Source organism: Hypanus sabinus, chromosome 12 (assembly GCF_030144855.1).
Source record: "Hypanus sabinus isolate sHypSab1 chromosome 12, sHypSab1.hap1, whole genome shotgun sequence".
Lineage (NCBI taxonomy): Eukaryota > Metazoa > Chordata > Chondrichthyes > Myliobatiformes > Dasyatidae > Hypanus > Hypanus sabinus.
In genome coordinates, this window is record NC_082717.1 from 66,113,098 (window position 1) to 66,139,552 (window position 26,455).

The following is a 26,455-nucleotide window of genomic DNA, read 5'->3' on the forward strand; positions in this document are numbered from 1 at the left end:
TTTCCTTTTCTACAAATGCCAAAAACAGTTTCCTGTAACCCTCTATAAATTATAACTGGCACTAAATAATCAAGATGTACGTGTTAAGAATAAAATAATATAAGATTGATGTTGCCTGGATTAGCTGATGAGAAGAGATATGCTCTTATTCCCTTTCTTCAGAACTTTAAGGCATTCTTGCCTCAAAATATTTTCATATGCTTTAAGCAAGCATTGTTAATACATATCAGGCATTGGAAAGAAGATGGGGTAGTAGAAGAATGGAATGGGTCATACTGCATTACCTGTTGGTTCTTTTGGACAGACATCTGGCAAAGACCTAACAGCTTTAAAGGGTTTCAAAGAAAGTTCCATTTCTTTTTTGAACCTCCCATCACTGTTGCTTGGATGAGGCACTGGTGGAGAACTATGGCTTGAGGCCATTGCACTAGGACATCCCAAGCAGGTGCCTAGCTGCACACAAAGAAAGAGAAAAAAGGTCATATAAAAATATCAAATTGTAGAAAGCAACAAAAAGTCATTTTAAAACAATTAGAACTTACCCTCATAAGAATAGCTTCAAAAAATATTTATAATTTTCTTGCATTTTCTCCAAATTAAACAAAAATTAGTTTATGACTAAAATTTTCTCAAAAAATAATATAACTGAAATGAGCAAAATTGCAATGGCATCTTTGATAGGTAAATAGCAATGGTTTCAAATTGTTCCAGTTTTGTTCCCCACACTAGTTTTATATCCGTGCATCCTTTTTAATCATTACATTGTTCTGACTTCTCAGTCAGGATCCATCAATAACAAAACACAAGTCCCTATATTGCTAATGCATTCATTTATTTAGATAATGGTACATGTATTCATACTCTGATTCACTCTCTTGAATAAGGTTTGGGGCATAATGTAGATAAGGTAATCAACTGATCATCCTTAAACGTGTGAAATTCAAAATTCTAGAATTAACTCTCAGATACCGGAACAAGAAATTTGTGACGTTTTAAGTCATTAAATTCATGAATAAATACAAACATGAAATAAATAACAAGACTAGATAGGAGTGCAAAAAATAATAAGAGCACCAAGTTAACATTAATTTTCTTCCCCGAAGGAGGAATATTACATTAGAATAAGAACGTTAAAACATGTATTTGCAACTTGCTGGGGAAAGCCAATCATTTATGTGAAACAGTTGTATTTGTTCATACAACCAACCATCAGAAAGTTGGAGATTCCCATGGAAATACAAAAATAGTGTTTTCTTTCTCACTATCCAAGAAACCCAACAGGCTTTCAAGGTGAAATAGCAATTCATTCAACCACTTCAGTATATTGATTTCAATTATCAAAACATGACCTCTACACTGGAAATACAAAATGCAGGTCAGCTGACTACTTTCCAGAATGCCTGCATTCAGTCAAGAGAGACTTTGAACTTCCAATCTCCTGTCTCACACCCACACCAGTGACTTAAGTCTTCAGCCGCCTGTATTTCCAACAATGCCCAATGCAAGATCAAACTACAGCCCTTTATCTTCATTTGTGGATATTACAGTCCTTAGGAATTAAGGACTGTAATATCAAATATACCATATATAACAATTTCAGGTAATCTTTTTTTCCTCTCTGTGGATGTGGTTCAGATTTATATTTCAACTTGTTTTACTTTATGTCAGTTCTTCTGAGTAACTGCTCCTTTGACAGCTGATTATTTTCCCAGTTCTGATGCACAGTCCTTGATCCAAAATGTCTTTTTCCATCCCTGTTGATGCTTACCTCCTATTCAAGATTTTGGTGAAAACAGTTGTAATTTGCTATGACTGATTCAATGCAAAGAAAATCAAATGGATGCATTTGTACTACAAACTTGGAGGTATTTCAGAAACTGAACTGTACCTTTATTGGGAGCTTGCTGTCCTACAATAATGCATCTCTAAATTTACGAGGGATGATTAATAAGTTGGTGGCCTAAGGTAGAAGTAGATGAGTTATTAACTTCAAACTTTCTGCATTTTCACTCAAGGAGTTAAACTGCACGTGCATGTAATGAGAGCTGTATAATTCATTTCCTTCTACCTTAGGCCACAAACTCATCAATCACCGCTACTGTAGACCACTTCTACAAAGAAGGGATCTGTATGCTCCACGACTACTGGACTAAGTGTGTACATGTAGGAGGGGACTATGTTGAAAAATAAATGTGCTAGGTTTTCTAAAATTGACTCCTTCTACCTTAGGGCACGAACTTACCAATCACCCCTTGTATTTGTAGATTTGGGAATGAAATATTATCATCAGAATATCAAACAATGCAAAGGCATAGCAGAGAGGGGTAGCAGTTTGCACCACAGTCTGCTCTAGAGATCCCAGTCTGATCATGGTCTATGATAATGGAAAAAAATCTCTATGTAAGAGATAAATCACTGGCAAATAAGTGAGAAAATCGAACTGATGGGTGTGCTTGACAGCCAGCATAAACTTGATGGGTTGGATGGCCATGTTATGTACATCATGAGAAATTCAAGAAACATGAAACAATTGACTTTAGATGAGGCCAAATAATATTAAGGGCATGGAATTTCCAAAATACCAGAGGACAGAGGTACTCAAGAATTGAGATGAAATGAAATCCTTTAAACATGGAATTGCTAATATTGTTTTTTTATATAGAAGCACAAATCTGAGCATATGGTACAGAAGTGCACATAATATAGGAGAAGTAAACATGTTAAGGAAAGAATGGGCCTTACACTCAACATCTGCAAAACAAAGACTGTCCACCAAACAACTTCTGCTGTATAACATGGGCTTTGACCTCAGGCAATATAGACTACTTCTCATATTTCAGGGTCCATTTCTCAGCAAATAAACATCAGAGACAACTACATCAGAACAACATCTGGTCCATGGAGGAAAGGGGTGTTTTTGTACCTTACATCAGGCACAAACCTCCTGGTCTGCTGCCCTTTTCAATGCTTTTGAGACCTGGATTACTAAAATCCTCAAAAGCACTGGAAGTATAAACAAAACAACATCAACGTCCTCTCACAGATCAACATCTCCATCCTTAAGGCCCTAGTTACATTTACTTGACTACATTGGCCAAACCATATTGGTGGAATGATCAACACCAGACTCTTGAAACAGTCACTCCATTTTTCATTATCTAAATGCAGAAAAAAAAACATAGTACAGTGAAACCCAGAATTTATGCGCCCCAATTTAACGCAAATTCGGATATAAGGTGATCAGTCATTGGACTCCATGTCCATGTCAAGCCACACTCCCCCTTCTCCAGCCTTGTATCTCTTTTGCTAATCAACTTCCCAGCTCTTGGCTTCATCCCGCCCCGTGTCTTCTACTATCATTTCGGATCTCTCCCTCCCCCTCCCACTTCCAAATTTCTTACTATCTCTTTTCTCTATTAGTCCTGATGAAGGGTCTCGACCAGATGCTACCTGGCCTGCTGCGTTCCACCAGCATTTTGTGTGAGTCACTGGACCTTGTTTTACTCAAAATGGAACAAACTGCTAGAAAGAAAATCTTTTTCTTTGAAAGATAAGCTTCATGCACTTGACGCGATCAAGACTAAAAGTCAAACTCAAGTTGCACAAGACCTCAGGATACCGGAATCAACACTTCATGGCTGGAAATCTCACAAAGAAAAGTTATGTGCATTGCTTTGCAAAGTTGAAGAAGAAACAGGACTAAAATCCAAATGCCTGAAGACAGCCAAAGATGTCAGCCTCGATGACTCCCCATACAAGTGGTTTGTTCAATTTCACGGGATTTCTCAAGTGTTAGTGTTTCTCAAGCTTTACTAAAATTTAATTTGTGTTTTAATTTCTACAGTAACAACAACGAATTATTCGCAGAATTCTTTAATTCAAAGGTAACTTTACTTGCCAGAAGGTAAATGTGCAAAAATGGGTCAAATAGGGCAAAAATAGGGGTGTTTTAGGATGTTAGGTTAACATTGGGTCAGTTTCAACAGTGATTTTCTTGAACCCTGATTTAGCGTGGCCCCACTTTTTTCACAATGACATCTTATGGACCCAAACAATCGCATTATAACCAGGTTTCACTGTACAACAAATCAATTACAGAGCTATGCATTTGTTTGCCTCCTCATCGCCATCTGAAATTCCTCCAACAATAGTTGTGTCATCGGCAAATTTATAGATGGTGTTTGACATGTGCTTAGCCACACAGTCGTAGACGTAGAGAGAGTAGAGCAGTGGGCTAAGCATCCTTAAGGTCCACCAGTGTTGATTGTCAGTGAGGGGGGGGGAAAATATATATATAAAATGGCTATAGGGAAAAATTCTCAGGAGTCTGTCTGTTAACGTTTTCCTGATGCATGGGTTCCAAGTAATTCATAGAACTGGCATATGTGCAATAGAAATTCAGATTCTATTAATGCAAACATGATAATATGGATTGACAGCAAATATTCAAACCAATTATATTTACTAGAAAGACTGACATCTATCACACATCTACAAAATTCAAAGTCAATATAAGCTGGCCTTTGATTAGCATTAGTCACAGGAAAATCAGGTGATCATAAACTTAGACGTCAGATAAGAGGGCAAATGTTTTGCATAACACAGCAAAATGATAAATGTACAGTCATTCTGTGTTCATGGAAACATAGAAAACATAAGATACCAATAATAAATCTGACCAATCATTCTTGAGTCGGGAAAGAACTATCCAAACGAATTCAGCCTTCCAGTTATTGACTCATCATCCAACAGTACACTTTTCAAGTACACATCCAAGTATTATTTAAATGTGATCTTTTCTACTTCAACTTTCATTCCAATCATTCTACCAATTACTTGGAACCCATGGCCTTTTAACCCATCTCATCCATGGAAAAACAGGTTCTTCTTATTCACTCCATCCATGGTCTCAATTTTATACACCTCAGTTAAGCATTCCCCCTCTACCGTTTGCTCTGAAATGAAAAACAATATTAATTTATCCTATCTTCCCTCCGGTCTATAATTTCCCAGATCTGGCAACAACCTTGTAAATCTCTTCTGCATCATCTGTAGTGTAATAAGAGTTTTCTGTAAAGTGATAGTACAATATCTATTGTATATAATTTTGGCATCCATCCTCTGGTCTTTTACTCCATGCCTCAAATTAAGAAGGAAAGCATTCAGGACATTTTTTTTAAATCTAACATCTTCATGGTATAGTGATTACCAGAATTATATGTTCCACTCAAACCATGGTCTAACTGGCATTAGACAGCATTCTCAAGCCAATTGGACCATCTATATTCTCCTGAAATCAAAGGCTTTCCTCCTCTCCATCAAAAACATGATGATTTCCTTTAATAAAAACACAAAATGCTGGCAGAGCTCAGCAGGCTAGACAGCATCTATAGGAGGAGGTAGTGACGACGTTTTGGGCTGAAACCCGGTTAATTATTGATAATTAAGTCTTAATTATTGATTTATGAAACAAACACCAAGAGAAAGAATACTGAGCATTGTGGAACCCCAGTGATAACATCCTTTATGTTAATAAAACAGCCACCAATTATAAGTATCTGCTTCTAGCGACTAAGTTGATTTTAGATCTGATCTGCCATTGATCCATGGAGAATAAAGGCCATGCACCTTTACTTTGTTTGACCAGCCTACTATGTTGGCACCTTAATTAAATCTCTGCAGACTACATTGAACAAATTGTCATCATTATGTTTAACTCATCAAAAAAAATCAATCTACATAAACATATATGAACTCCTCTTACAAATGCATATTGGATACTCTTAATTGCTCTTATGTTCACGTTGTCCCTCAGAATAGATTCCAATCAATTGTTTGACATTGGCATCAAAGTAATTTGCCTGCAAATATTCACTTTATCTCTTCCTCACTTTCAACAGAATGACACAATATCAACAACCTTTCAATTATACAGTGCCACCCCAGCCACCAGGGAGAATGCAAAAACACAACTGGCTCATTTGACTCTTTGTGCCTGCTCCATCATCCAGAAAGATCATGGCATTCAAATAAAATGTAGCCACCTTCCTGCACAAACCCCAAATCTCCAAACTCCCTTTTAATCTAAAAATCTAATGATCATCATCTTAACAAACTCACTGATTAAACCTCCGTAGCCTCTGAGTGAAAGAATTTCTTTCTGTATGTCAAATGTATATTGAATGCATACCTCATCTTAGGCATCAAGAGAGCAGAAGCTTGAGAGGCCATGATTCACTCAGGTTTGCCGATCAAGTATTAAAGACAGCGACTCACAATGGTAAGACGTGTCACAACGTTCTGCAAAGGGAGTTCAGGGCGTTAGATGCTAAGTTAAAGAGCACGACCTCCAAGGGTAGTGAACTCAGGATTGCTACCCATGCCATGTGCTAGTGAGGTCAGAAATAGGAAGGTCACACAGTTTAACACATTACTCAGGAGTTGGTGTTGGAGGGAGGGCATAAGAATTTTGTATCATTGGGCTCTCTTCCAGGGAAGGTGGGACCTGTACCAAAGAGACAGTTTGCACCTGAACTAGAAGGGGACTAATATCCTAATGGGAAGGTTTGCTAATGCTGCATGGTGGGGTTTAAACTAAAGTTGCAGGGGGATGGGAACCAGAGTGCCAGAACAGTTAGTGGAGTGGTTGTGGGGGACAGATGCTGATAAAACCTCAGACAAATTTAGGAATTAAAAGATTGAGCATGGTGCGACTAGTGTCCTGAGCATTGTATACTTCAATGCAATGAAAGCCGGATGAGCATAGGGCATGGATCAACACCTGGAAATATGCAATTGTAGCTATTAGTGAAACTTGGTTGCAAGAGGGGCAGGAACTGGCAGCTCAATATTTCTGGGTTCCATTGTCCCAGGCGTGCAGAGTGGGAGGGCTTAAAGGAGCAGGGGTGACATTGCAAGTCAGGGAAAATGACAAATGTTCAGTCAGAACAGACTGCACAACTCACCAAGTGAGGCACTGTGGGTAGAACTGAGAAAAAGAAAGGTATATTACAGAAAAACTGAAAAAAAGGTTACTGGGGCTATATTACAAACAACCCAACAATCTGAGGGATCTAGAGGAAAAAAAAACTGTGTAAAGAGATTACAGACGGGGACTTCCAGTAAGATGCGATTGCTTAGCTGCTCCGAACTTTTGTTCCGTTATTTTCGCTATCTTTGCACTAAATGTCTCCATTTTTTAAACCTTAGTTAGGAACTTTATTTGGTTTCTTTTACTTGCCTGTGAACACATCTACCTTACAATGTCTAACAAGGGTTCTAAAACCGGGAGAAAGGAAGTTCCCGCTCTGCGTTCTGAGACCCTCGCTGCGCTGGAACAACACCGAGACGATACTTTAAAGGAATTTAGAACTGCTTTCAAACAGCTGGAAGCCAAACTGGATAGGATCAACGACAGAATGGATGAACATGCTGAACACTTATCTCGCATCGATTCGACTTCTGAAGATTTAGAAAGTCGTGTTCGATACTTGGAGACTCTCTGTTCCAGCCTAGAGGGGAAAAGTAGCAAACTCCTTTCCAAAATGGTGGATCTCGAAAATCGGAGCAGACGCTGTAACCTTTGAATTCTTGGGTTGCCAGAGGCCACCGAACAGGGATCAACCGTGAAGTTTTTCGCCGAGTTTTTCTGTGAGATATTCAGGAAAGATTTGCTTCTGAACCCGCCTGAGCTCGAAAGGGCACACAGGATCTACGTTCCCCCCGGAATTCTGGGCTCCCGCCCGCGACCAGTAATTTTGTGCTTTCATCAATTCCAGGTAAAACACCGTCTGATTATGGAGGCACGTCGCAGAGGTACTTTTACTTTCCAAAATACAATCATTCGCTTTGTGGAAGATTTTGCACCCCAGACCTTAAAGATGCGCGCTGAGTTTAAAGGCGTAATGAAAGTGCTTTTTGATCGTGGTTTTAAACCCTCTCTTCGCACTCCTGCCGATTTACGAATCACGCTTAATACTGGAAAATATAAGTGGTTTAAGTCAGTGAAGGAGGCTGAGGCATTTGTTGCAAGTCTTCCGGCTATCCAGCCATCTTTGGAACCCGATCGGACCTCCTAAAATGGTGGATAAGTACTTCTCGTAGTAAAATTACTTTTTCTGGACTCAGACTTTACTTGAATCACTCAGACATTATTTATTGAAACTCTAAAGGCTGTTGACAATCTCTCCCTGGATTTGGTGTGTCTTTTTTAAATAGACATTCTGTGCTTAATGTTTCCCTATGGACGTTTAAATAGTACTTGTGTAATCTATTTTATTCTTGTGCAACTTTATCTATAGAGTTCTACAATTGACTCTAACTTGTTTTGGAGGTTTGAAGTCTTTATTGAAGGCCTCCCTGTTTGTTGGTTCACAGTTTAACTGCTGATTATTTTTTATTTCTTTATTTATTATTTTATTTCACCTTTTTTTTTAAATCTCTGATTTTTTTTTCCCTCTCTGTAAATGGTTGATAAGTACTCTTCTTGAACCTATAATTTTTCCCTTCCTCCCCCCTTTCTCTTACTTTATTCTTCCATAATTTTTCGCAGGTAGGTTAGTTTTGGTTTTCTTCCGATTTTCTCTGTATTAAGTTTTATATTTCTGCAGAAGATGTTCCAATTTGTAGTTATGTTTTCTAGTGCATAAACTAGTTACTATTTGCTATAGTATTTATTCGGAACTGCTGTTAATGACACAGATCTGGAAGTTATATGTGGGTTAATGTTTTTGGTAGAGCTAGCTGCTTTTTTTGGTAGCCGTCTAGTTTTGGGTTGTGTGGGTGGGGTGGATTTTCCAGTTCCAACATCACTCACTGTATTTATTGTTTGTCTTTATTGCTCAGGATATGTTTATGTTTTGATTTCACGAATCTATGTTTACATTTCTGCTCCCAGACTGCTATTGTATTGCTTGACTTTTTATATGCCTGCTGCCTTCTATGCATTAGTAATTGATAATGGCTAGTGCACTTAAATTCGTGAGCTGGAATGTAAAGGGATTGAATCACCCTGTTAAAAGGAGGAAGGTATTCTCACATATTAAACAACTCAAAGCTGACATTGCTTTCCTTCAAGAAACTCATATTCGTTGTTTTGATAACTCCCGGCTTCTGTCAAAGTGGGCGGGTCAGCATTTTCATTCATCCTTTGCCGCTAAAGCTAGGGGAGTCTCCATTCTTAACTCAAATATTCCTTTTGAACTCCATAATAAAATATCTGACACAAATGGCTGTTTTATTATTGTTTCCGGTAAACTATATAACACTAAAGTTGTACTAGCAAACCTGTATGCCCCCAACTTTGATGATGTTAACTTTTTTGAACATTTTTTTTCCTCACTACCAGACTTAAACTCATACTCTCTTATACTGGGTGGGGACTTCAACTGCTGGTTAGATCCTAATCTGGATCAATCGTCCTCTGTTACCAGATCACCTACTAAATCTGCCTTAGCTATCCAATCGTTTCTCCCTAATTTTGGTATCTCTGATATATGGCGTTTCCTTCATCCTATTGAGAGAGATTATTCTTTTTTTTCACATGTTCACCATACCTTCACTAGAATTGACTATTTCTTACTCGATAACCAACTTATTCCATTGGCCTACTCTTGTGACTATCAGAGTATACTGATTTCTGACCATGCCCCAATTACTCTCTCTCTGAACTTTCCTGGTCTCCCCCAGAGGAATAAACACTGGCGGTTTGATTCAACTTTATTATCAGATGATGATTTTTAAAAAATGATTAAGGATTAGATAACCTTTTATTTTAACACTAATGCATCACCTGAAGTGTCATCCCAGATTGTCTGGGATGCCATGAAAACATATCTGAGGGGTCAAATAATCTCTTACACAGCAAATCTCAACAGAAGATCCTGTGCAGATCGATTAGACCTCATTAACCAGATTAAAGAATTGGATAACTATATGCTCAAACTAAGAACCCTGAACTATACAAGAAGCGTGTTGAACTCCAAACTAAATTTAATCTTCTGTCTACTCAACCTGTTGAACACCAACCTCTCGAAAGCAAGAGTCGCTTTTACATTCATGGGGATAAGTCTGGTAAATTTCTAGCCAATCAGCTGAGGCACTCCAAAGCCAAACAACATATTACAAAGATCCGGAAGGAGAATGGAGACTTTACATCGGATCATTTAGAAATTAATGACGCATTTAAAAATTTTTATTCTCGGCTTTATTCCGCTGAATCTTTGAATAACAATATCTCTGCTGATCAATTTTTAAAGAATCTGAATATTCCTTCACTTTCAACTGATTCTAAAGCCAAACTTAATGCGCTTATATCATCAGAAGAGATATCTTTTGCAATTTCTGCATTGTCCTCAGGGAAATCTCCTGGACCTGATGGGTTCCCTGTAGAATTTTATAAATCATTCTCTTCACTTCTTTCTCCTCAATTACTTTCAGTATTATCTGATTCATTTAATTATGGCAAATTGCCACCCTCTTTCAATGAGGCATCTATTATTCTTCTATTAAAAAAAGGGCAAAGACCCAACAGAGTGTTCCTCGTATAGGCCGATTTCCTTGCTCAATGTTGATGTAAAGATCTTAGCTAAAGTTTTGGCTCATAGATTAGAAACCATTATTCCCTCCATTATCTCTGATGACCAATCAGGCTTTATTAAAAACCGTCTCCCTTTTTTTTTAAAACATTCGGCGTTTATTTAATATCTTATACTCACCTCCAACTGGGATTCCTGAATGTGTTATTTCCCTCGATGCGGAGAAAGCATTTGATCGTATAGAGTGGAACTACCTTTTTGCAGTCTTAGAAAAATTTGACCTCGGTCAAAGTTTCATCTCTTGGATCAAATTGCTGTACCTGTGTCCTACTGCTTCTGTTTTAACTAATTTTCAAAAATCCCAGGTATTTAATCTCAAACCTGGCACCCGTCAGGGATGCCCCTTAAGTCCCTTTCTCTTTGATTTGGCTATAGAACCTTTGGCGATAGCATTTCAAAATTGTCCTGAATTGACCGGGATTTGGAAAGGGGGTGTTGAGCATAAAGTTTCTCTTTATGCTGATGACTTATTACTCTTTCTCTCAAATCCATCTACATCCTTACCTCCAATGTTTTCACTTCTTGACCAGTTTAGCCAGATCTCTGGCTATAAACTTAATTTACATAAGAGTGAACTTTTCCCAATTAATAAAGAAGCACAAGAATTAACATTTCGTGATCTCCCTTTTAAAGTAGTCCATAATCAATTTACTTATCTTGGAATTACAGTCACAAGGAAGTTTAAGATCTCTTTCGTGAAAACTTTGCCAATCTTTCATGTACTATAAAACAGAGTCTGGTACAATGGTCACCTCTATCTATGTCTTTGGTAGGTCGTATTAATGTTGTTAAAATGTATGTTCTCCCCAAATTTTTATACTTATTTCAATCTATCCCAATTTTTATTCCTAAATCTTTTTTTGATTCCTTAGACTCTATTATTTTGTCATATCTGTGGAAGAATAAGCGCTCTAGAATTAATAAAATCCATCTCCAAAAACCTAAAAAAGAGGGTGGCATAGCTCTACCTAACTTTCGTTTATATTACTGGGCAGCCAATATACGTTGTGCTACCTTTTGGTCTTTTTTCCATGGCCAACCCGAGTGCCCTAATTGGGTGGCAATGGAGTTGAGCTCCACTAAAGAATTATCTATCTCTGCACTTCTTGGCTCTGCACTCCCTAGCAGTCTGTCCAGATTAATAGCTAATCCTCTTGTTAGACACACTTTGCGTATATGGGCTCAGTTTAGGAAATGCTATGGTTTCCATGGTTTTTTCCGTTTCCAGCCCTGTCGTACATAATCACCTTTTTTTTACCTACCACGTACAATTCAGCATTCCAGGTTTGGTATAGGAAGGGCATTAGACATTTTGAAGATCTTTTCATTGATAATCGCTTCTCTTCTTTTCAGCAGCTCTCTGTTAAGTTCAATCTGCCCTATGCTTATTTTTTTAGATATCTCCAAATCAGACACTTTATTGCTCCTTTAATTCTGAACTTTCCTGAAATGCCTGCGAAAAATGCTATGGACTTATTTCCTTCCATTAATCCACTAGGTAAAGGTTTAATATCAATTATTTGAGATGAATTAGCAGCCTTACGACGGGCCCCTGTGGATAAAATTAAAATGGCATGGGAGCAGGATTTAAATACCTCCTTATCTGGGACTCGATTCTCAAATCGGTTAACTCAACCTCTCTTTGTGCTCGCCATTGCCTTTTACAGTTTAAGATTGTTCACAGAGCCCATATGTCTAAATCTAAATTATCTCGATTCTACCCTAGCATTAGTTCGCTTTGTGATAAATGCAAAAGGGGCGAGGCCTCTCTCATCCATATGTACTGGTTTTGTCCTAGCTTGGAGAAATTTTGGAAAGACGTCTTCACAACGTTATCGTATATTCTGAATCAGCACCTAGAACCAAACCCCTTAATTGCTTTGTTCGGTTTCTGGGGCGAGACAGATTTACGTCTGAGTCCGACCAAATGCCGAATATTATCCTTTGCCTCTCTCCTGGCTAGATGCTTGATCCTCCTTAGATGGAGAGATGTCGCCCTGCCCACCCATGTTCAATGGCTTAACGACATTATGGCCTGCTTGGACCTTGAAAAAAATTCATTATTCAGTTCTTAATTCAGACCTAAAGTTCCATAAGGTCTGGGGCCTTTTATCGAGTACTTTCATAACCTTCCTCTTGACTAGGGTTTTTTTCTTTTCGGTCCCTTGCTTTCAGCTCCCTTTTTTTTCTGGTAGTAGGCATCATTATCCTCTGTTGCTAAGTGTATTCACAGTCTGGGAGTTTGATTGTCCTGATTTATATTCTCTATATTGTGTTGTGGTTGGTCTGGAGTTTTTTTTTTGTGTGTTTTCGGGCTTGGGGAGGATACTAAGTTTACTTGTCTTCAATTTAGGTGCTTTTTTTTTAAAATACTCTTTCTTTGTATCATATTGTCATTGTATGCTTAATTTTGCACTGTATTAATGTTCCTCTGTGATTTGGGGTTTTTTAATCTGTAAAATGTATTAAAAAAACTAATAAAAAAAAGAGATCACAGACAACATAAACGTTCAGGAAACAAGGTTGTGATAAAAGGTGATTTTAACTTTCCACGTATTGACTGGGGCTCCCATACTGTGAAAGGACTAGTTGGGGTAGAGTTTGTAGAGGTTGTGGCGACCCACTTCCTAGCACACTCGAACTGGCTCACAAATAGCCAGCGTGCAGGCACAAAGGCCAGGTCCACAACAAAGGGAGAAAAGCCTGCGGGGGTTTGTGAGTACGTGTCTCTTGGAGCATCTGCGCCTGGGGAGGGCGGGATGAGGGAGGCTTTAAAGCAAGGCTGTGAAGTTCGAATAAAATTATCTTTGACTGCAGTTTACCGACCCTGTGTCGTTATTTTAGCGCTGCATGTAGCACGCTGCTACAATTGGTGATCCTGACGGTCCAAACGATTTTGGACCGGAGATAACCGACGCCGCATCTGTTCATGCAGTTTCGTTGAAAATGCCAAGCTTCTGGACGCTACAACCTCACTTATGGTTCCAGCAAGCAGAAGCCCAATTCCACGTTCGGCAGATAACCTCAGAGGACACCCGTTACTACTACGTGGTGAGCTCCCTCTACCAGGGCACAGCGGCCCAGGTTGCGGAGTTCGTACAGTCTCCCCCGACAGACGGCAAGTACACGGAATTCAAAGCCCTGCTCCTAAGGACTTTCGGACTCTTACGGCGCGAGCGGGCTGCCCGTTTACTGCACCTGGATGGCTTGGGAGACAGACCTCTATCGGCTTTAATGAATGAGATGTTGTCTCTGGCCGACAGACACACACCCTGCCTCATGTTTGAGCAGGCATTCCTAGAGCAGCTGCCCGAGGACATACGCCTGCTGCTGTCTGACACGGATTTCAGCGACCCCCGGAAGGTGGCAGCCCAGGCGGACTTGCTGTGGAACGCCAAGAAGATGAGTGGGGCGTCCATCGCACAGATCAACAGGCCACACTCCCAGCAGCAAACCAGTCCAGGCCCGGCTGCAGAGCCCGCTAACCCCAGAGGCAGGGGTGGGGAGCCCAACGAACAATGGTGTTTCTACCACCAGCGGTGGGGCGCAGAAGCCCGCCGTTGTCACCCGCCCTGCAACTTCCCGGGAAACGCCAGGGCCAGCCGCCGCTGATGGCTATGGCGGCTGGCCTTCGGGATAACCTCCTGCATGTGTGGGATAGAAGGTCGGGACGCCGGTTTTTGGTCGATACTGGGGCTGAGATCAGCGTTTTACCTCCGACGAGTTACGACACCCGCAGCAGGGCACCGGGTCCCCCCCTAAGGGCCGTGAATGGCAGCACAGTAAGGACCTATGGCACCCGTCAGGTGCAGCTACAGTTCGGCTCCAGCCAGTTCATGTGGGACTTCGCACTGGCCGCCGTAGCCCAACCGCTTCTGGGTGCAGATTTTTTGCGGTTTCACAGCCTACTGGTCATCTGCCCAGGAAGAGACTGGTCCACGCTGACACCTTTCAGACGTTCTCCCTGGGTGCAGCCCAGTTGCCAGCCCCTCACCTCCACTCCATCACACTGTCCGACAACGACTTCACCAGGGTCCTGGCGGATTTCCCATCGGTTCTGGCACCGCAGTTCACGGCAGCCATGCCCCGACACGGCGTACAGCACCACATCCCGACCCAGGGACCACCCCTCCACGCCCGCGCTCGGCGGCTTCCCCCGGACAAGCTCCCACTGGCGAAGGAGGAGTTCCAGAGGATGGAGGAATTGGGAATCATCCGGCGGTCCGACAGCCCATGGGCCTCCCCCCTGCACATGGTGCCCAAAGCGACGGGGGGCTGGAGACCGTGCGGCGACTACCGCAGGCTGAACGAGGCTACCACACCGGACCGCTACCCTGTGCCGCACATTCAGGACTTTGCAGCAAACCTGCACGGCGCACGGATCTTCTCCAAGGTAGATCTCGTCCGAGGGTACCATCAAATCCCGATGCATCCTGACGACGTCTCCAAAACGGCTCTCATCACCCCTTTCAGCCTTTTCGAGTTCCTCCGCATGCCGTTCGGCCTGAAGAATGCCGCACAGACGTTCCAGCGGTTAATGGACGCGGTGGGACGGGACCTGGACTTCGCGTTCATCTATTTGGATGACATCCTCATAGCCAGCAGCAGTCGTCAGGAGCATCTGTCCCACCTCCGTCAACTCTGCGCCCGACTGAGTGAGTACAGTCTTACAATCAACCCCGCCAAATGCCAGTTCGGACTCGATACCATTGACTTCCTGGGCTACAGGATTACTAAAGACGGGGCAACCCCTCTGCCTGCTAAGGTAGATGCGGTCCACCATTTCCCCCGACCCACCAAGATCAAAGGCCTTCAGGAATTCGTAGGTATGGTCAATTTCTACCACCGCTTCCTCCCTTCAGCTGCCCAAATCATGCGCCCCCTGTTTGCCCGGGCAAGAACATTACCTGGGACGAGGAGTACGCCGCCGCTTTCATTCTAACGAAGTAAGCCTTGGCGAACGCCGCGATGCTAGTGCACCCCACAATGGACGTCCCTACTACCCTCACAGTAGACACATCTAACACGGCAGTCGGTGGGGTACTGGAGCAGCTCATCGCAGGCCGCTGGCAACCCCTGGTGTTTTTCAGCAAACACCTGCGGCCACCCGAGCTCAAATACAGTGCTTTCGACTGGGAACTGTTGGCGCTATACCTGGCAATCCGGCATTTCAAGTACTTCATAGAAGGTAGGCCCTTCAGCGCATTCACGGACCTTACCTTTACGTTCATGAAGGTATCCGATCCCTGGTCGTCCCGCCAGCAGCGCCATCTGTCCTACATCTCTGAATACATGACGGATGTCCGGCACGTCTCGGGTAAGGACAATGTTGTGGCGGATGCGCTCTCTCGCCCTAACATTCATGCCCTTTCCCAAGGGGTAGACTTTGAGGCACTGGTAGAGGCACAGCAGGCAGATGAGGAGATCCCGAGTTACAGAACCGCAGTCTCCTGTTTGCAGCTCCAGGACCTCCCCGTAGGCCCAGGTGAGAGGATCCTATTCTGTGACGTTGCCACCGGCCAGCCCCATCCCGTCGTCCCGGCACCTTGACGGTGACGTGTTTTCGACTCCATTCATAACTTGGCGCACCCCTCCATCCGGACAACCGTCCAGATGGTCTCCAGCAGGTTTGTTTGGCATGGACTCTGCAAGCAGGTCAATGAATGGGCCAAAACGTGCACGCACTGCCAGACGGCCAAGGTGCAGCGGCACACCAACCTCTGCCGCAGCAGTTCCACCCCACCCACCGGCATTTTGACCAAATTCATGTGGATATCATGGGGCACCTCCTCACTATCGTGGACCGGTTCACAAGATGGCCAGAAGCGATCCCACTCACCGACACCACCTCCGAATCTTGCGCCCCGGCACTGTTCGCCACCTGGGTGTCCCGCTTTGGTGTACCGGCCCACATTACCTCCGACAGAGGCACCCAGTTCACCTCCGACAGAGGCACCCAGTTCACCTCCAGCCTGTGGTCAGACATGGCCAGCCTTTTGGGGACTCAGCTGCACCACACCACTGCCTACCACCCACAGTTGAACGGACTAGTGGAGCGTTTCCACCGTCACCTAAAGTCAGCTCTCATGGCCCGCCTGCGAGGAGCTAACTGGGCGGGAGCTTCCCTGGGTCCTACTCGGCATTCGCACGGCGCCCAAAGATGATGTACACGCCTCGTTGGCCGAGTTGGTGTACGGCGCGCCCCTGGTCGTCTCCAGGGAGTTCATACCAGCCCCCAGGGGGCAAGAGGAAGAACCCACAACAGTCTTGGGCAGACTACACGAGAGGCTCGGTGACCTGGCCCCCATACCCACTTCGCAGCATGGGCAGAACCCGACCTGCGTACCCAAAGACCTGCAGTACTGTAAGTCTGTGTTTGTACGAAGGGGCGGGCATTGGCCACTGCTGCAACTGCCCTACGAGGGGCCGTTTACGGTGGTCCAGAACAACAGGTCCAGTTTCGTGCTGGACGTTGGGGGGGCGAGAGGAGGTTTTCATGGTGGACCGACTCAAACCGGCCCTTGTGGACCTGGCACAACCTGTCGAGTTTCCGGCACCGCGGCACAGAGGCCAACCTCCCAAACAGGGTCCAGCCCAAACTGTGGACATTGGGGGGTGTATCGCCAGTTCTGGGGGGGGGGGGGGTGTTATGTGGCAACCCAGTTCCTAGCACACTCGAACCGGCTCACAAATAGCCAGCGTGCAGGCACAAAGGCCAGGTCCGCAACAAAGGGAGAAAAGCCTGCGGGGGTTTGTGAGTACGTGTCTCTTGGAGCATCCGCGCCTGGGGAGGGCGGGATGAGGGAGGCTTTAAAGCAAGGCTGTGAAGTTCAAATAAAATTATCTTTGACTGCAGTTTACCGACTCCGTGTCGTTATTTTAGCGCTGCATGTAGCACACCGCTACAAGGTGCTCCTTAATCAGTACGTAGAAGTCCCAATGACAGAGTGTGCAATACTGGATCTGCTATTACGGAGTGAGACAGGGCAGATGACAAAACTACTTAGGGGAACACTTTGCATCTACTAACCACAATGTTATTAGTTTCAAAGTAAATATGGAAAAGCACGGGTCTGCAGGTTGAGATTCTAAATTGGAGAATTGGAGAAAGGCCAAGTTTGATGGTATCAGAAATGATCTGGGAAGTGTGGATTGGTACAGCCTGTATTCTGGCAATGATGTACTTGGTGTCCTGATCAAAAAGCTCACCTCTGTCTCAGAACACTGCGGACTTTTACCGCTGTACCATTGAGAGCATACTCACCAACTGCCAGGAGTTCCCAGAGTGCACAGCTTGCACAATCTCTCATGATCCCAGAACATATTCTACACAACTCCTCTACTTTCTCTCTGAGGAAGCTGAAGAGAGCTGGACTTTGCACATCTATACTCACATAATTCTACAGATGGGCAGTAGAGAGCTGCATCACTGCTTGGTATGGAAACTGCACTGCAGTGGACAGGAAGTCCAACAACAGGCAGTCAAAATTGCCCAGTGCTTTACCAGCACACCGCCATCAAAGACATATATACAGAAAGGTGCCAGAAAAAGGCCAGTAACATTATGAAGGATCCCTACCCCAAACATCACCTGTACTCTTTTCCACAGATGCTGCCTGGCCTCTGAGTTCCTCGAGCATTCTGTGTGTGTTGTTTGGATTTCCAGCATCTGCAGATTTTCACTTGTTTACTCTGCTGATGGACTGAGAGGAGGCTACTTAGCATCCACCAGGACCACCAGACTCAAAATCAGGAACATTCTTCAAGCAGTAAGGTTGATCAACACCTCCATCCACAAAGCCACCCCACTACATCCCCACCCACCACTACTTTATCATTTCCTGTCAGTCACCTTATGTTCAGACTCTCGCATGCCTTGCATCACTCGGTAGATGTACAATCAATCGATGGATACAAGCTATCTTGTGTATTTATATTTATTCAGTTTTTTTTATTATTGTGTTCTTTATCTTATTGTGTGTGTTTCTTTGTGCTGCAGCAGATCTGGAATAACAATTACTTTGTTCTGCTTTACACTTATGTACTGCAAATTATATTAAACAATTTTGAATCTTGACAACTGTGATCCCAGGCATGGAAACATCATCTCTGTATCTCCCCTGACAAACCCTATAACAATGTTGTAAGTTTCAAAAAGATAACCACTCAATCTTCTTAGCTCTAGAAACTAATGGCATAGTCTTATTAATATCTCCTCAAATCACCAAACAGACCATCCATCTGTTGAAGTTTTGCTGCACTCGTGCTACTGTGCATATATACTTTATCATTTGGGAAATCAAAACTATACATAACATTCCGGATGTCATCTCTTAAAGTGCCCTACACAAATGAAGCAAGATGTCTGTGTTCTGCAACCAAATCCACTTGCAATAAAAACCAACATACTATTTGCCATTCCTATTGTTTGGTGCACCTGCATGTGAGAGTTCAGTGATTATGTGCCTTATATGCCCTCTGAACACTAACACTTTAATAATTCCCTATGTGTCCCCTCACAAGATATTGTCCACATTATATTTCATTTTTCAGATCGACACCTATTGATTTAATCTGTCCATAATCCATTGAATGCATTATATGGGATCATCTTATCCAAGTCCTAGGTGAAGCTTCGGTATTCCTGCTGCACCTCACTGATCAAAGCTTCCCAATCTGAAAATGGAATTTTTATTCCTAAATGCTTTGGCTATTAACCAACCGTCAACAGAAAAAATGGTGACAACTTTAACAATTTTCTCCCTTGCTTCTTTTCACTGTCCCGATTACATTTCATCCATGCCTGAAAATCTGTTTAGTTGCTAAAATGCAAAGTGTCTTAATACTCCCTTTTGTACTGTATTTATTCCATTGATCATTTCATTTATCTTTACATTTCAACATCAGCATCATTCCCGGTTTGTAAAGACCACCACAAAATATCCACACAAAAAAGAGCTTTACCCAGATCCCCTTCCAAAGAAACAAAGCATCTTTTCCTGATGAATTCAATTTTTTCTATGCAAGTTTTTTTAACAGCCTCCAACACACCTGTACCCAAAGTCACCGTGCAAAAGTCTGAGGATAGAGATCTCGTGGGTATCCTCAGATCTTGTGCAGACATTTTTAACCTCTTCCAACTCCATGCAGTGATTCACACCTACAAGAATTATCATACCGGTATCAAAGAAAAACAGGGTACTGTGGCGACCCATTTCCTGCCGCATCCGAACCGACTCACAATTAGATAGCCTACGGGGGTTTGCGAGCACAGAGCTTTGGAGCCTCTGCGCCATGGGGGGCCGGTTGAGGGAGGCTTAAAAGTGAGGCTGAAGTTTTCGAATAAAGTTTTTTCCTTCGACTGCAGTTACCGACTCCGTGTCGTAATTTTAGCGCTGCGTGTAGCACACCGCTACAATTGGTGACCCCGACGGTCCAAACGATTTTTGGACCAGAAATGACCGACGCCGCCTCTGATCATGCGGTTTCGTTGAAACTGCCGGGTTTCTGGACACAGCGCCCGGACCTATGGTTCCAGCAAGCCGAAGCCCAATTCCACGTTCGCCAGATCACCTCAGAAGACACCCGCTACTACTACGTGGTGAGCTCCCTCGACCAGGACACATGGCCCAGGTCGCGGAGTTCGTACAGTCGCCCCCGGCAGACGGCAAATACACGGAATTCAAAGCCCTGCTCCTCAGGACTTTCGGACTCTCACGGCGCGAGCGGGCTGCCCGTTTACTGCACCTGGATGGCTTGGGCGACAGACCTCCATCAGCTTTAATGAATGAGATGTTGTCTCTGGCTGACGGACACACATGCCTCATGTTTGAGCAGGCATTCCTGGAGCAGCTGCCCGAGGACATACGCCTGCTGCTATCCGAAGCGGATTTCAGTGACCCCCGGAAGGTGGCAGCCCGGGCGGACTTGCAGTGGAACGCCAAAAAGGTGAGCGGGGTGTCCATCGCACAGATCTCCCAGCCACGCTCCCGGCAGCAAACCAGTCCAGGCCCGGCCGCAGAGCCCGCCAACCCCCGGCCCAATGAACACTGGTGCTTCTACCACCAGCGGTGGGGCGCAGAAGCCCGCCGTTGTCGCCCGCCCTGCAAGTTCCCGGGAAACGCCAGGGCCAGCCGCCGCTGATGGCTACGGCGGCTGGCCATCTGGATAGCCTCCTGTATGTGTGGGATAGAAGGTCGGGATGCCGGTTTTTGGTCGATACTGGGGCTGAGATCAGCGTTTTACCTCCGACGAGTTACGACACCTGCAGCAGGGCACCGGGTCCCCCCCTGAGGGCCGTGAATGGCAGCACAGTAAGGACCTATGGCACCCGTCAGGTGCAGCTACAGTTCGGCTCCAGCCAGTTCACGTGGGACTTCACACTGGCCGCCGTAGCCCAACCGCTTCTGGGTGCGGATTTTTTGCGGGCTCACAGCCTACTGGTCGACCTGCCCAGGAAGAGACTGGTACACGCCGAGACCTTTCAGACGTTCTCCCTGGGTGCAGCCCAGTTGCCAGCCCCTCACCTCGGCTCCATCACACTGTCCGACAACGACTTCACCAGGGTCCTGGCGGAGTTCCCATCGGTTCTGGCACCACAGTTCACAGCGGCCATGCCCAGGCACGGCGTACAGCACCACATCCCGACCCAGGGACCACCCCTCCACGCCCGCGCTCGGCGGCTTCCCCCGGACAAGCTCCCACTGGCGAAGGAGGAGTTCCAGAGGATGGAGGAATTGGGAATCATCCGGCGGTCCGACAGCCCATGGGCCTCCCCCCTGCACATGGTGCCCAAAGCGACGGGGGGCTGGAGACCGTGCGGCGACTACCGCAGGCTGAACGAGGCTACCACACCGGACCGCTACCCTGTGCCGCACATTCAGGACTTTGCAGCAAACCTGCACGGCGCACGGATCTTCTCCAAGGTAGATCTCGTCCGAGGGTACCATCAAATCCCGATGCATCCTGACGACGTCCCCAAAACGGCTCTCATCACCCCTTTCAGCCTTTTCGAGTTCCTCCGCAAGCCGTTCGGCCTGAAGAATGCCGCACAGACGTTCCAGCGGTTAATGGACGCGGTGGGACGGGACCTGGACTTCGCGTTCATCTATTTGGATGACATCCTCATAGCCAGCAGCAGTCGTCAGGAGCATCTGTCCCACCTCCGTCAACTCTGCGCCCGACTGAGTGAGTACGGTCTTACAATCAACCCCGCCAAATGCCAGTTTGGACTCGATACCATTGACTTCCTGGGCCACAGGATTACTAAAGACGGGGCAACCCCTCTGCCCGCTAAGGTAGATGCGGTCCGCCTCTTTCCCCGACCCACCACGATCAAAGGCCTTCAGGAATTCGTAGGTATGGTCAATTTCTACCGCCGCTTCCCCCCCGTCAGCTGCCCGGATCATGTGCCCCCTGTTCGCCCTGATGTCGGGTCCGAGCAAGGACATTACCTGGGACGAGGAGTCTGCCGCCGCTTTCGTTCAAACGAAGGAAGCTTTGGCGGACGCCGCAATGCTAGTACATCCCAGAATGGACACCCCTACCGCCCTCACAGTGGACGCATCAAACACGGCAGTCGGTGGGGTGCTGGAGCAACTCATCGCAGGTCGCTGGCAACCCCTGGCGTTTTTCAGCAAACACCTGCGACCACCCGAGCTTAAGCACAGTGCTTTTGACCGGGAACTGTTGGCGCTCTGCCTGGCAATCCGGCATTTCAGGTACTTCCTAGAAGGTCGGCCCTTCACCGCGTTCACGGACCACAAACCGCTTACCTTTGCGTTTACGAAAGCGTCCGACCCCGGTCGTCCCGCCAGCAACGCCACCTGTCCTACATCTCTGAATACACGACGGATGTCCGGCACGTCTCAGGTAAGGACAATGTCGTGGCGGATGCGCTCTCTCGTCCTACCGTTCATGCCCTTTCCCAAGGGGTAGACTTTGAGGCATTGGCAGAGGCGCAGCAGGCGGATGAGGAGATTCCGAGTTACAGAACCGCAGTCTCCGGTTTGCAGCTCCAGGACCTCCCCATGGGCCCAGGTGAGAGGACCCTACTCTGTGACGTTGCCACCGGCCAGCCCCGTCCAGTTGTCCCGACAGCATGGCGGCGCCGCGTTTTCGACTCCATTCATAACTTGGCGCATCCCTCCATCCAGACAACTGTCCGGATGGTTTCCAGCAGGTTCGTTTGGCACGGACTCCGCAAACAGGTCAGTGAATGGGCCAAAACGTGCATGCACTGCCAGACGGCCAAGGTGCCGCGGCACACCAAAGCCCCACCGCAGCAGTTCCATCCTGCCCACTGGCGTTTCGACCACATTCATGTGGATATCGTGGGTCCCCTGCCAGTGTCGCGCAGGAGCCAACTGGGCGGACGAGCTTCCCTGGGTCCTACTCGGCATCCGCACAGCGCCCAAGGACGACCTGCATGCCTCGTCGGCCGAGTTGGTATACGGCGCGCCCCTGGTCGTCCCCGGGGAGTTCCTACCAGCCCCAAGGGGGCAAGAGGAAGAACCCGCAGCAGTCCTGGGCAGACTACGCGAGAAGCTCGGTAACCTGGCCCCCATACCCACTTCAGAGCACGGGCGGCACCCAACCTGCGTACCCAAAGACCTACAGAACTGTAAGTTTGTGTTTGTACGAAGGGGCAGGCATCGGCCGCTGCTGCAGCGGCCATACGAGGGGCCGTTTATGGTGCTCCGGAACAACGGGTCCACGTTCGTGCTGGACATTGGGGGGGAAAGAGGAGGTTTTCACGGTGGACCGCCTCAAACCGGCCCATGTGGACCTGGCGCAACCGGCCGAGTTTCCGGCGCCTCGGCGCAGAGGCCGACCTCCCAAGCAGGTTCTGGCCCAGACTGTGGACATTGGGGGGTGTATCGCCGGTTCTGGGGGGGGGGGGGGGGGGGTTATGTGGCGACCCATTTCCTGGCGAGCACAGAGCTTTGGAGCCTCTGCGCCATGGGGGGCCGGTTGAGGGAGGCTTAAAAGTGAGGCTGAAGTTTTCGAATAAAGTTTTTTCCTTTGACTGCAGTTACTGACTCCGTGTCGTAATTTTAGCGCTGCGTGTAGCACACCACTACAGTACCATTTATTAAAAACAACCACTCTGACGTTCAGCATCATGATGTGCTTCAAGTGGGTGCTCATGGCATGCATCAACTCTGATCTTCCAGAAAACCTCAACCCACTGCAATTTGCCTACCACTGCAAATTCATAGAATTCATAGAATCAACTCTGGAACACCTAGGAAACAGAAGACACCCATGTTATTGACTATGGCTCTAATACTATAATTCCCAAACTCCTAGATGTAGGATTCAACACCTCACTCCGCAACTGGATCCTTGATTGCCTGATCAACATACCACAATCAGCAAGTATAGGTGGCAAGATCTCCACCACAATGATCCTCGGCATTGATGCCCTACAAGGCTGTGCCTTCAGCCCCTACTTTGCTTCCTATGCACTCACAATGCGTTGTCAGATACTGCTCTAACTGTATGTACAAGTTCGCAGATGACACCAACATAATGGGCAGGAATTCAAACAATGATGAGACAGAGGATAGGAAGAAAATAAAGAGCATAGCTACATGATGTGAAGACAACAATTTACCCCACAAAAGTCAGTAAAACAAAAGAGCTGGTCTTTAACTTCAGGAAGTTGGGTATGTCCTGTAGGTACTGAGATTAAGATGGCAGAGAGATTCAAGTTCCTTGGTATAAATATCACCAATAGTTTGCCCTGGTTCAGCAACTTAAATTCCACCATCAAGAACATCAACATTTATATTTTCTTAGAGAGCTAAGGAAATTCGGCATGACCTTCACCAATCTTTACAGATGCACCATACAAAGTGTTTTATCTGGTTGACCTACAGCTTGGTATGGCAAATGCTCTGCTTGAGACCACAAGAAATTGCAGAGTTGTGGACACAGCTCAGTCTATCACAAAAACTAGTCTCCCCTTCACTGACTCTGTCTGCACTTCCTAATACCTTAAAAGTTAGCCAGCATACTCAAAGACACCCACCCGGTATTCTGTCATTCTCTCTTTTACCTCCTTCCATCAGACAGAAGATACAAAAGCTTGAAATTGCACCACAAACTCAGGGACAAGTTCTATTCTGCTGTTGAAAGGACCTCTTGAACAATAAAGATGAACACCTTGTCATGGCCCTTGCATCTTATTTGTTGAGCTAGACTACACTGTCTCTATTACCATAACACTATATTTTGCATTCTGTTTGTACTTCTGTTTGGAATTATCTGTAAGCATGGCACACTTTTTTTTACTGCATCTCAATACATGTGCAATCTTCTGCTTTCAGAAAACGAATTCTGAACTGGGTATTTATGGGGAGCATGCTTTCCTCACCAAGAAACCTTGAATTAGGGTCACATTCTCAAAGGGGTAAGCCATTTCAGAGTGAGAGGACACAAAATCTCTTAATTTAGTGAGATAGTCAAGACAAGTTACTTCTACTGTCATTTCAACCATAACTGCTGGTACAGTACATAGTAAAAATGAGACAATGTTTTTCAGGAACATGGCGTTACATGACACAGTACAAAAACTAGACTGAACTACATAAAAAAACAACAGAGAAAGCTACACTAGACTACAGACCTACATAGGACTGCAATGAATAATGAACAGGACAATAGGGCAAGGTCTCAGTCCAGGCTCTGGGTATTGACGAGACTGATAGCTTGGGGAAGAAACTGTTACATAGAAACTTCTTAGAATTCTCTACAATGCAGGTCAACCACTAACTGCTTTCAAATCATAAATCAATGAATATCTGAATATTAAAATATCTGGATATCAAGAAAATGGAGATCTATAAGAAAAATGGACCTATATCTATCTCTTCCAATTTCTCATGTTCATCGGTAAAACATGTGAAATATACATAATGTTAATTACATTTCAAATGAACGAAATTATACATTGACAGTGGCACTTCATACAAAGTCTTTATTTCCAAACTACTTAATTAAAAGTAGTTTGGTCAATAAGCATCTCTGTTATGATGGGCAGCGGTGGAAATAGAGCTGGACGTTAACGTGAAAAGAAATCAAAATAAATCAGGGTCAACAAAAATAGAACATTAAACTTGCCAAATAATGATTACTTTTGCGAAGCAGGCAATTATAAATTGAGGACATTAAAATGACACATCAACACTGCATCACACGGCAGACGAGCACAGAGCTGGTATCTCCAGCAGTTACAGTATCTCAAAACGTTCAGCGTTCGCATTTTGCTGTTTACAAGGGTTCACCAATGAAACGACACACCACATGAAAGTTTAACGCTGATCACCCCGTCAGCGGTGACATTGCTCCGAGATCGCATAACAACAATCCCGAGGCCTAGTCGGAGTTAAGGCCCTGCCCCCGTCGCACCGACTGCTGCCACCAATGCCCATCAGTCTGACCTGCACCTGAGCCACTGCCCTCAGCCGGCCTCCTCCTCGGCTGTCAGACCCCATCCACGTCGCTCCCTCTGTGCCCGCGCATGATGAACCCGAACGGTCTACCTGCTCCGCCTGGCGCTGCGGTCCCAATGCTGCCACCCGGAGCCGGAGTCATAACAAGCGCCAGCCCAGTCCGGCATGCACCGCACGGGAGGAGGGGGCGGGCTGAGGGAGAGGGAACGGTCACATGACATCGTCCCGGCCGGCCGCCGGTCTGGCCTGAGGGTTGGTGGCCAGTTCGAGACGAAGATCAGGATCAACTTTGTTACCACGGACATGCAGCGTGAGATTTGTTGTGTTGTGAAAGCTTTACAGTGCAAGATATTAAAATTACAGAAAACGAATTGTGTAAAAGATGAATAATGAGGTATTTCA

General features: G+C 45.3%; 1 protein-coding gene across 3 annotated transcripts in view; it reads right to left on the reverse strand.

The window, feature by feature from the left end:
- Positions 1-26,229, reverse strand: part of vps54 (VPS54 subunit of GARP complex) — a 113,829-nt gene extending 87,600 nt beyond the window's left edge. Inside the window, exons 1-2 of one of the 3 annotated variants that reach the window (XM_059986130.1) lie at positions 26,144-26,229; positions 285-453 (exon numbers count right to left, since the gene is read on the reverse strand). In XM_059986130.1, coding sequence (XP_059842113.1) covers positions 285-423 — 139 coding nt within the window. In that variant the 5' untranslated portion in view covers positions 424-453; positions 26,144-26,229. Of the gene's footprint in view, positions 1-284; positions 454-26,041 lie in introns of all 3 variants that reach the window. The other 2 variants (XM_059986128.1, XM_059986129.1) reach the window with 2 other exon arrangements.
- Positions 26,230-26,455: the final 226 nt, after the last annotated feature.